This window comes from Polypterus senegalus, chromosome 11 (assembly GCF_016835505.1).
Source record: "Polypterus senegalus isolate Bchr_013 chromosome 11, ASM1683550v1, whole genome shotgun sequence".
Classification (NCBI taxonomy): Eukaryota; Metazoa; Chordata; class Cladistia; order Polypteriformes; family Polypteridae; genus Polypterus; species Polypterus senegalus.
Window position 1 is genome coordinate 78,755,083 of NC_053164.1, and position 12,144 is coordinate 78,767,226.

The window sequence follows — 12,144 nt, forward strand, 5'->3', positions numbered from 1 at the left end:
TACTTTAAAGACAAAATAAACTACGAAGTTGACATTTCGTGCTTTTTCCTACTGTGTGCCTTTTTTTTTCTCTGTATCCTAATAAGCTTTCATATGACACTAAGACGGTAGGCTATGACTCGCCTTTTCACGGTGACTTTGATACGTGACAACCTCTTTTTTTTTCGGGTACCGAGCGATTTTGTGAACTTGAGCTTTCGAGTTTCTCAAAAAAGCTATGCCACTCGATCGACTTCCTTTTGTTGTTTATACCACTGTTTAAACCAACAAATAGTACGTTTTTCCTTTGCCTCCACTTGGTATTTGCTGAAATTCTTCTATTTTCACCTCTTACTTTTCCCATTATCTTTTCACAGAAGGCTGATCTTAAGGGCTATTTATATTGATTTGCATATTCAAAGAGGCGTAATTCTGGGAGGAGTTGGGGCGGGACAGCAGGTGCGTGCACGTTTGTTACATTTCATGCTGATCAGGATTTATGTAGCGGAAGAACGTGGAAGTTTGCGTACGGGTACGCAGGATCAACACCTGGACAGGACACCAGTCCATCACAGGGGAAACACACTCATAAATCAGGGGCCAATACAGCAACACCAAACCCCCTTTACCTGCATGCATTTGGACTGTGGGAGGAGACCCATGTGGACATTTTGAGAAATCATGATTGAAGCTGGTGTTGTAGCACAAGATTACAAGTCTGTCTCTTGAGTTCCTTTACATGTGTTGTACATGCGTTCATTTTGGGAGAGGGATTCACTCTAGTTATGCCACTGTCATCTTAAGGTTTTATGGTTTTTGAGCTTTATTTGATCTTGGCTTGTTGTAGGCTAAACATTTTACAGTGGAAGGGTAGCATTACAGTAGGCCAGTCCTAAGCAGTGGAGGAAACTGCCCTGAATTTGCTCCGACTGTACAAAGAAATGTTAATAATTGTAATCTTGAGAGACACTTCCTGAAAAGGTGTCATCCAAATATGACATTAACTAGTTTCTAAGCCCTTCTTGGAAGCCAGAACACAGTATTCTGTACCCTTCCATCCTAATAGCCATTATTTACTCAGCTTATTGCCCCAGCCAGGCCTAGATTCAGCCAAGTGTGTTATGTACTGTTTTCAAAAAGAAACTGGAAACAACGCAATGGCATTGATCAAGTAAATAAACAAAACAAAAAATTGTGCAAGTCTGTTTTCATGATAGTAGCCAGTATTCAGCAAGTTCCATCCTTTTTGGTTCTATGACATAAAACGAAGGCCTGAGCACACTGGGACCCCACTAAGGTGGCTCCACAGATGGTGCTGCTTCACGAGTACCGTTTTATTTCTTTTAATTCTGTAACATGACAAGGAGAAATGCCAATAACAACTTATACAACCCTGTCGTCTTTTTAGATATACAAGGAGAACACAATGAAGTACTTTGTCTGTGCTGCAACAACACAGTGCACATGATGAAGCTCACACTGTATATGGTGATGGTACAGGCACTTAAATTACATACTGTATTTATTTTAAATAACTGAAAAACAAAACCCTGCCGACACCGACAACTTCAGATGAAATCACTGATGGGTTTGTTTAATGTGAACAAGCAGTTCACTAGGATCCATCATTCTGGCCTGCTTAAGCAAGTTTAATGTTGCCATTGTTAAAATGAAAGTTTGCATATGTTGTAATTAAACATCAGTCTGCTCGCATTGTAGTGGACCTTGTAAAAATCTCATTTCGCATACCTGTCATATATATATATATATATATATATATATATATAGATATAGATATATATAGATATATAAAGCAGCAGAAAACAAAGTCTGTATGCCATGAAAGGTGGGTAGTCAAAGTCAAGCCTGCTGAACAGCACAAAGAAACAGAGGGATGTGTCTGGTGTTAGCACCGCTTACTAATGTCTTGAAACTGAATAATCTGAAAACACAACATGATTGGATTTTAAAGTCAGTTTAACATGATGCCTTCAGTTGTAAAATAGGAGTTAAGAATACCTATATGGAAAAATATTAAAAGTATCAGCCGTCATAATATTAACATGGAATTAAAAAATCATTACAGTAACAATTATAACAAATGGAAACAAATAAAAAAAAAAAAAAATGTTGGCATATCCAGGGTCAGTGCTATGTCAGTGGTCCATTTTCAGAGAGACTAGACAGTTTCGTAATAAAAGTAAACTGGCCTGTCAACAAAAAACAAAACAAAGTCACATTTTTGAGTTTTCTAACACAGTGTGGTGGGCAGAACCCCGGGCGCAGAACGTGGCTTTGGCTCTTACCTTGGCATGCTTTAACTCAAGTTCTGTTAGCTCAATCAAATTTTTTCTGAAGGCTGCCACTCTTCGAACTTTGAAATCTATCAGCTCTGTTGGAGTGAAAGTGAAAAAATTAAACAAATCAGTTATTTGCAGGGCATTCTCATTTTGCACTTTTATGTAATTTTTGTCAGTTGCAGCACACTATGTATACATACACAAAAATGATTTGTACCACTACTATAATGCACAGACATAGACAGACATCATTTTTATCCGCTCATTCACAGCACCAGCCCAAACTCTAATGGAGTTCATCATCCAACTGCAAAGATGAAGAAGCACTTCCAGAGCACCTACAAATCACATTGTGGTTATCCATATCCTCCTATGATTAATCTTCTTGGGGAAACACAGAAAGTGTTGAGTCCAGATATCTAGGGAGAACATGTTCTCTGCCCAGTGTAAAAGACAATATGTCAGGACAAGGCTCAGGTGATCGATGTCTGTCTGTCCTGTTCAGATGTCTGTCCATAAAAACCATTCCCCCCACTGTAATCTATATGATCAAGCATAAAAAGGCCTAAAAAGTGTGCATGCAGTTTTTCAAAAGTCGGGATTTATAACAGAAAACCAGACGTGAGAACTTGTGTATATTTATGGCAACTCTGGCCCATCCATTTAGAAGAAAGTGAGAAATGGTGACACCCTTGATAAAATTGGGAAATGCAGCCAAAGCAACTCAATTACGAATGACAAGCATAATCACGCATATCTTAGAGGAGTTATTATAATGTGCATTAACGTGACAAACATATTTAACCGCAAAAGTGATGAATATGATACATAGACTCTACGTTTTAAGAGGACCAGTGCTGCATATTTGTACTGAAGCACTTACTTGAGATTTCCTCAGTTTATATCAACTATCTGTTGTCACGTCTCTGGATCAGAAACCAGTGCAATTAGCTCTTGTCAGTAATTGCATTAAGTAAAAACACAGACATGATTGACTGGAGGCATACAGAAAGCTCTAAATTTCATTCCCAACAGCCTGTTCATATCCTAATGGTTTGACACAGCATTGCTTGTTAAGTGCTACTTAAAAAGAATATGCAAATGATCATACATGAAGGGAATAAGCTTTCAGAGAGTAGAAGGATATTTTTGCCCGTGATGCTGACTGGCATATGATTTGATGTATGCTCCTAAGACTCATTGTCTTGGAATTGTATGCTGAATTGGGCCAAGCGTTAGAAAGAGACTTCCCAAATTGGGCTCAACCGGTTCATATCCAGGTTTTAACAATGGTTGGCTTTCTAACAACAAGTACCTACCAGAGGTATATCTTAACCAAGCTTCAGCTCTGTCCTGATTGCTGTGCTGGAGTTGATAAACTGACTAAAGAGGTGCTACATTCAGCTTCTGTATTGTGTGGGTGTACAGGCCAACAAAAAAGGCAATGCAGCAGCGATGTCCGGTTTTAATAACATAACTGGGGAAACTGACAGCAATAAGGGCACCAAGCAAGAATGAGGCTGCTTTTGTTAATTGTGACCAGTTACATTCCATTAATGTTCAAGTTATTTGTGATGCCAAGATGAGCGAGACAAGCACTGTGGCTTGGAGGCCTGGGTTGACTCCATTATTCATTAATTTCAAGCAAATTAGCATTGGCAGAGGATTTGCCGATGGTGTTGTACGTGATGGGTGGCCTGTTCATAAGCGAAATGGATGAACCCTGCATGTTTTTTTATGTCCTATACAATTCATTGTAATAAAAATCAGGTCATTACATGGGCCATGTGATTGTGGCTACCCAGTCAGACACTGGCAACTTATGTCTTTCCCCAGTCCCAAGACTGCAGAAGAGAGGTGCTACAATTCTGCACATTCTCTTTTGTGTGCTAAATTGTGGAATGCACCACTGGACCCCTCAGATGTAGGCGGCAGTGCCTGGATGTGTCAGGTAGAAGGCTGCTTACCAGCCAACAAAGCCAACATCATGATTGTATATGCATGAGATTTGATCAGCACGGTCCATATATGGTTCGTTTAGGGTGGGAGTTTGAGGCCCATTCATATACCCACATTACAAGATGACTGTGATTTATAAAAGGTAAATTGTGCACAAATGTGTGTACGGCAGGTTTTATAATTCAGATTTTGGCAGTGCACACATTTTCACACTAACCCATGCACATTTTTATAAATTAGACCCTTAGGTTTTAAAAAGTTTTTTTTTTTATTCATTTGTTTTCTCTGCCCTCCAATAAGTGGGGCATCCCAGATGGGTACCCAGATTTCTTGTTTCTGTCAATATATGAAGGACTGTATATATGAGTAACTGAGGAAGGTAGAACTGGGCAAAACAGAAAATATATACTGTAAGTGTATAAAATACCAGATATTCTCAATTTTCATACATCAAGTCAAGGAACAGTAATGCTGCATTTCCAGTAAAAGTCATTTTAATTATATCCAGACCAAAATGTAACACTTTTTGACATATGGGCTCTTTATAGCACCTGACAATGTCTTATATATATATATTATATTATATTATATATATATATTAATATATTATATTATATATATATATATAAATATATTATATATATATAAATATATATATATATATATATATATATATATATATATATATTATATTATATATTATATTATATATTATATTATATTATAATATATATATATATATATATATATATATATATATATAAAATGCAGGGTTGACTGACTGATTCTCTCCCTCACCAACAGTAATACAATTTCCTGTTTAGCTAAAAAGCTGAAATTTGCCAGGATGGAACATCTAGGGCTTTCTGCTAAGAAAGCATATTTCGATATCCATTCATCCATCTTCCAACCTGCTGAATCCAAACACAGGGTCACGGGGGTCTGCTGGAGCCAATCCCAGCCAAAACAGGGCACAAGGCAGGAACCAATCCCAGGCAGGGTGCCAACCCGCCGCAGGACACACACAAACACACCCACACACCAAGCACACACTAGGGCCAATTTAGAATCGCCAATCCACCTAACCTGCATGTCTTTTGACTGTGGAAGGAAACCGGAGCGCCCGGAGGAAACCCACGCAGACACGGGGAGAACATGCAAACTCCATGCAGGGAGGACCCGGGAAGCAAACCTGGGTCTCCTAACTGCGAGGCAGCAGCACTGCCACTGAGCCACCGTGCCACCCATATTTCGATATATCAATGTTTTTGGTAAAAAAACCCCTCCCTACACTAACTTACATGCTCTGCACCTGACATTTCAAGCAGTCTTTCCTTCCATTTGGGAGACTGGCATCATCCCAAATGACTGGAAAACAGGACTTGTCACCTCTATCTGGAAAGGGAAGGGTGATCGCCTGGACTGCAGCAACTACAGGGGGATAACACTGCCCTCAGTGCCGGGTAAGGTCCTTGTTAGGGTCGTCCTCAAAAGGATCCGTGATCACTTGCTCACCTACCAGCCATAAAACAGTCTGGCTTTACGCCTAAGAAGTCTACCATTGACCGCATCCTGTCACTGAGGGTTCTCATGGAGTGCAAATGTGAATTTTGGCAGAGTGCAGCCTTTGTCGATTTTCGTAAAGCGTTCAACTCAGTTGATCGCACTTCCCTGTGGGACATCCTGAGGGTTTGCAGGATCCCCTCGAAGTTGCTGGATATCATGGCCGGCCTGTACACTGGTACTGTGAGTGATGTGCAGAGTGGAGGCAGGACCTCTGCGTTTTTCCCAGTTGATTCTGGGGTTCGTCAGGGGTGTGTTCTGCTCCTACTCTGTTCAATGCTTGTATGGACTGAGTGTTCAGCAAGGTCGTGGGGTCCAGCGGCTGTGGGGCATCTGTTGGTGAAGAAAGATTCACGGATCTTGACTTTGCTGACGATGCTGCGATCTTCGCGGAGTCAATGGAGGCTCTGATCTGGGCCCTCGAGAGACTGAGCGACGAGTGAGTGTCTGGGCTTGCGAGTGTCCTGGATAAAAACCAAGATCCAGGTCTTTAATGACCTCTTGGACACAGCCATCAGCAGTGTGTCTGCTTGTGGAGAGAGTGTCGACCTTGTTGAGAGGTTTACTTACCTTGGCAGTGACATTCATGTCTCTGGTGACTCTTCCTATGAAGTCACTAGACGGACTGGGAGAGCATGGGGGGTTATGAGGTTGCTGGAAAGGGGTGTGTGGTACTCTCGATATCTATACAAAAGGACGAAGGTCCAAGTCTTTAGAGTCCTGGTGCTTCCTGTATTGCTATATGGTTGTGAGACATCGACGCTATACAGTGACCTGAGACGAAGACTGGTCTTCTTTGGTACTGTGTCTCTCCGGAAAATCCTTGGGTACTGTTGGTTCGACTTTGTGACGAATGAGTGGTTGCTCATGGATTCCCGAATGAGGCACATTACCTGCATTACAAGGGAGTATAGTTACGGCACTTAGGACCGTGTGGAGCATTTCCCCCCCGAGCGTGATCCAGCTCGTAAGATCCTCATTGTTGGGGACCCGAGAGGCTGTACCAGTGCATGCTCCCCAACTTGACTTGACTTGCAGCTAAAGTGACTTGCTCATGGTCACACAGTGTCAATAGCAGGGTTTGAATCCACAACCTCAGGATTTGAAGACCTAGATCCAAAGCCTTAACCATTACACCACACCATCTGCCAATAATATTAGCCCTTGGTGCAAAAAAATAAAATAAAATAAAAAAAATTACAGAAAAGCAGGTAGTTGCATAGCATTTCTGCTAGACCCGATTAACCAATAGAACTATAACTGATGCACATGATCTTATGAAATTTCTAGGACAAAGCTGGGCAATACAGCTAGTACAAAGATCTACTTTTAATAAGCTTAGGCTACCCTCCATCTCCGTTTTCAACAAAAATCTATCCAGTGTATTCTATACTATATTAGCATACCCTCTTTAATTCTGCGGCAGGAGTAGTCACAATTTCTTAATTTTTTTTTATTTTTTTTTTTATTTATTTATTTATTAATTTTATTACAATCAATACATAGCAATCAAGTTTTTACAAAAAAAAAAAGAATTATGCTAAGAACAGATCAATCCCCACCCTTGAGAGAGAGAGCAAGCCAAACGGTGTAAAATTTAAGGCTTTTAAAAATACCTAAATCAACAAATTCTCTGTGCTTTATAAAATCATTTCAAAATATTACTGATTAGATCCTGCCATGTTTTGAAAAAAGTCTGCACAGATCCTCTAACTGAGTATTTGATTTTTTCCAATTTTAAATAATATAACACATCAGTTTCCCACTGACTTAAAAGAGGAGAGTTTGGGTTCTTCCAGTTTATCAGAATAAGTCTGCGTGCCAACAGTGTAGTGAATGCAATCACAGTTTGTTTGTCTTTCTCCACTTTAAGACCCTCTGGAAGAACCCCAAACACAGCTGTTAATGGGTTAGGAGGGATTGTGAGTCCAAGACTGTCTGAGAGGCAATTTCTTAATTTTTAATTACTGAAATAGTTTATGAAGTCAGGAGCTGCATTGTAGTGCAGTAGTTTTTTCCAGGTACCTTTCGCCACGTGGTCACCGTCAGTGTGCGGTTTACATATTCTTCACATGTTCGCTTTGGCAGTATTCCTCGCACCGAAGTTATTCAGCAAGTCAAATTTGGCGTGAAATAGTTAGGGTGTGGGTTTTGCTGGTGGTGTGGACCCAAGCTCCTCACAAGCCTTCATTGGAATAAACAGGTTCATAAAAAGGAAAGTGAGTGGGGTGGATACTCAAGTCATATTTTTGCTTATATTTTGAAATGTAGAAAGTAACCGCACATTAATTCCAACATGGGAGTTTTATCTAAATGGTGATTAATCTGTCAGGAATAAGGAACTGGCAAGAAGTTGCTCTTCATTTTTGCCCCCAACAGCTAGCATTTAAAACTTGTATTTACTTTTATTGGAAATGGAATTCATACATCGATTAAACTTTAAGTACATTTTGGTTCTTATTCATAATATGAATTTTGAACAGGAAAAATGACAAATTTAATAAAAATCCAAGTGACAGATATTAAAAAAAGTTTACGGGATATTGATAGTGGGTTCCAGTAAGTGATGTATGAAACCTGTAGCACCAAAAGGGCTGAACTTCTTTGTTTAGAAAATTTACACCAAATTTTAACAGCTTAAAGTGCAATTCTCCCTTTCTTTGGTATTTTGAGGTACCTCATGATATAAATCTTTGAGCTCAAACGTATTTGGACAAACTAACATAATCATGAGTATAATGGTCATTTTCAATACTTGATTAAAAATCCTTTGCAGTCAATGACTACCTGAAGTCTGGAACCCATTGCCTTCTGCAAATGCTGGGTTCAAATCCCACTTATGTTTTGCCAGGCCTTTTGCAGCTGTCTCCAGGTGCTGCTTCTTTGCTGGACTTTTTGCCTTCAGTTGTGTCTTCAGGAAGTGAAGTACATGTCCAATTGGGTTGAGGTCAGTTGATTGACTTGGTCATTGAAAAATATTTACATCTTTGCCTTGATAAACACTCGCTTACTCTCACTGCATGTTTTGGCTCATTGTTCATCTGTACTGTAAAGTGTTGCCCTATCAGTTTCACAGCATTTGTCTGAATCTGAGCAGACAGTAAAGCCCTGTACAGTTCAGAAATCATTCTATAACTTTGGTCAGCAGTCATATCATCATAAACACCAGTGACCCAGTTCCATTTGTAGACTGCTTCCACCATGTTTCACAGATGATGTGGTATACTACAGATTACGAGCCGTTCCTCTTTTCTCCATGCTCTTCTCTGTCCATCAGTCTGGTACATTTTGATCTTAATTTCAAAAGAAAACTGTTCCAAAACTGGAGAGGTTTATACCAAATATTTTCTGTCAAAGTCTAATCTGACCTTCCTATGCTCGAGGATTACCAATGGTTTGTGCTTTGTGGTCAACCCACCGTATTTACTTTTGTGAAGTCTTCTCTTGATTGTAGGCTTTTGCAATGACAGGCCTACCTCTTGGAGACGGTTCTTAATTTGGCTAAATGTCATGAACAACTGTTTTTTCTTCACCAAGGAAAGAATTCATCTAGCACCGTTGTCTTCCATGGTTGTCCAGGCCTCCTGGTATTACTCAGCTCACCAGTGCATTCCTTCTCTTTAAGAATGTACCAGATGGTTGATTTGACTGCTCCTGGTGTTTTTGCTATCTCTCGGATGGGTTTGTTTTGTCTTCTCTGCCTAATGATGGCCTGTTTTTATTCACATGGACAGCTCTTTGGACTTCAAACTGAGAGCCGACAGCTTCCAAATGCAAATTCTGCACTTGTAATCAACTCCAGACCTTCTTAATAGTTAATGAAAAAATGAGGGACCTGCTTACACATGGCTATGGAACAGCTTGTTAGTCAATTGTCTAAATACTTTTGAGCCCCTGAAAATGGGGAGATCACGTATAAAAATGGCCGTTATTCCTAAATGGCTTATACTATATTTCTGTTAAACTCTTTGAATATCTGCTGAAAGCCTACACTTCAATCATGTGATTATTTCTTCATTTCAAGTCCACTGTGGTGGTGTATAGAGCCAACATTATGAAAATTGTGTCATTGTCCAAATACTTATGCACATAGCTGTAGATACAATGCTTTCATTTATTAATCATTTTTTCTGTTTCTTAAAGTGATCAAATTAGTTACTCTCACCTAAGCCTAATGGACAGGAACAACCAGCTACAGTTAAAGGTAAGAAAAGTGGGAGCCTTACTGAAATGAACGGTGTTGCCTAAAGTAAAGCTGATAATTAACAAATTGATCCATTCCTCTTCCACACACTATCCATTCCACAATTATTGAAACAGAAAAGGAAGGTGTACTTAATCTACAGTTCACAGCTGTCATATTGTAAATGTGCTAATAAACCTCGATGCCATTTCTTGATAACCAGTTAGTTCATGATGGCTTTCTGGATTTCCTCTGCTGAAGCCAATACTGGTTCCTTTTTTCATCTTGGCTTGTATGAAAGCCTCTTAGTGACAAGAAGGGCCAAAGCTCCTGGAGTGGGTACATCAAGACATCTGGAATGCTTTCTGTAGAGTTTAGGGCTTGAAATAGTGTAGAGGGTGGGACTGGAAATCAATTCATTTTGCTTCAGGGATTTCCCTAACGATACTATACAAACTGCTAAGCACTATTTTTATTCTCAAGTGCCCCATAATGTTTAAATAGTGTTTATTAATTTTTGTGTTATGGGGTTGGTGCCTCCTTTGTGCCTGATTGCGCCAGTGGGATAGTCCGTCCCAGCAATCATCGGGCACAAAGCAGGAACAGCCCCCTGGACAGGGCAGCAGCCCACTGCAAGGTGCAAACAACCAACCATTAACTTAATTTAATCTGTGTTTTGCGAGATCCACTTTTTTATTTTTTACAGATATACTAGAGAAATAGTGCTATAATTGAATGTTTTGTGGGGGTTCGATACACAAGAAAGGAACTGAGAGAAGTACTGAATAAGAACAGGAGTAAGGGGTACACCAGTGTTGCTGTTACATGAAGAAAATGTACACATTTCCATACATTGCTGTTTATCACTATGTTGGAGGGTAGACAAGTGTTGCATATTAATCAGACATGCAAGTATGAAATTCACTGTACTATTACTACCTCTGTGTCCTCCTCCCAGCAGTTTATCAATTTAATACACATGCTTTGACCTCAACATGGAACTTTCCATGATGTTTGGGGATATGAAAAAAATGTAATCTTAAGGAAGCAAGTGAAAGGAGAGTTTTGTAGAACTACAACACGTATCAGTGTACCTGCTCACAAGTGTGGATTGGCATTGTCGTGATGTGACAATCTGCTGTTGTTTTAAAACTTTATAGAATATTATAAGAAAAAGGCTAGACTGAGTAACTTACATAATGAAAGTCCTAATCAACTTAACAATTGGTCTTACAGACAGCATTTCCACTGGTACTTTGTGTACCACAATATGCAAATGTAATTTTGGTGCTGTAACTTTATTATCCTAGCTCAAAAATACAAAATTCTGAGAAAGTTCAAAGGAAGGCAATTTATTTTAATCCCTCTAACTTTGATTAGTTTTATTTAGGAGAGAATACATTAAGGACAGGGGACACCAACTAGTGAAAATGGAAGTGGAACAGCACTATACCTTGCTTAGCCGAATCAGACAGTTTTTCAAATCTCTGACAACAGACCAGCTGGTGATTTTCAGCCTGTTTGACATCCTTGTTCTTCATACGTGCCTTATCTAGCACCTTGTTGGCATTCTCATAGTCGGCCAGGGAACGTGCACGCCTGTACAGTAAATCCTACAGGAGGGTGGAGACAGAAAGATATGCCATAAACAAAAATTTGGTACATTTAGCAGCTATGAAAATGTTTAAAATCCAAATGAAAGTCTTGTTTTAAAGTAGAATATTTAGGGAGCAAACAAAAGTTTATTTTGGTGTCTTAGGTATGTTCTGCACCACTTTGTATAAAGTGAAGGCAAACCGCAGTGGCTGCAGTACAGTTTAAGCTCCCAGGAAGACTTGCACTAAACATACATGACCCCAAAATGGAAGCTGCCTGCATCTGCTGTCCAGTTTTGGTGCCTACTGGGGAACCAGATTATTGCTTTGGACATAAGTCTTGCAAAAGTAGCCTGCTTCTATTAAAGTTCCTTTTGGCAAATTAATTTGCTTTTTTCTGGCCAACCTTCCAAACAGTGTGCAGTATCTGACTGCATCACAGTGTCACCAGGTGTCTGAATGATACGTGCAGAAAATTACCCAGCTATGATCCTTGCATCCTTCTTAACACTCGTCATCCTCCCCACTTATGCTCTACCAATTACTCTCATAATGGCCTAATTGG

At 39.7% G+C, this 12,144-nt stretch overlaps 1 protein-coding gene across 1 annotated transcript in view; it reads right to left on the bottom strand.

The window, feature by feature from the left end:
• Positions 1-482: 482 nt before the first annotated feature.
• LOC120539238 (sorting nexin-32-like) overlaps positions 483-12,144 on the bottom strand; it is a 74,425-nt gene continuing 62,763 nt past the window's right edge. The window contains exons 11-13 of the mRNA XM_039769114.1: positions 11,438-11,597; positions 2,286-2,371; positions 483-2,189 (exon numbers count right to left, since the gene is read on the bottom strand). Coding sequence (XP_039625048.1) covers positions 2,136-2,189; positions 2,286-2,371; positions 11,438-11,597 — 300 coding nt within the window. The 3' untranslated portion in view covers positions 483-2,135. The remainder of the gene's footprint in view (positions 2,190-2,285; positions 2,372-11,437; positions 11,598-12,144) is intronic.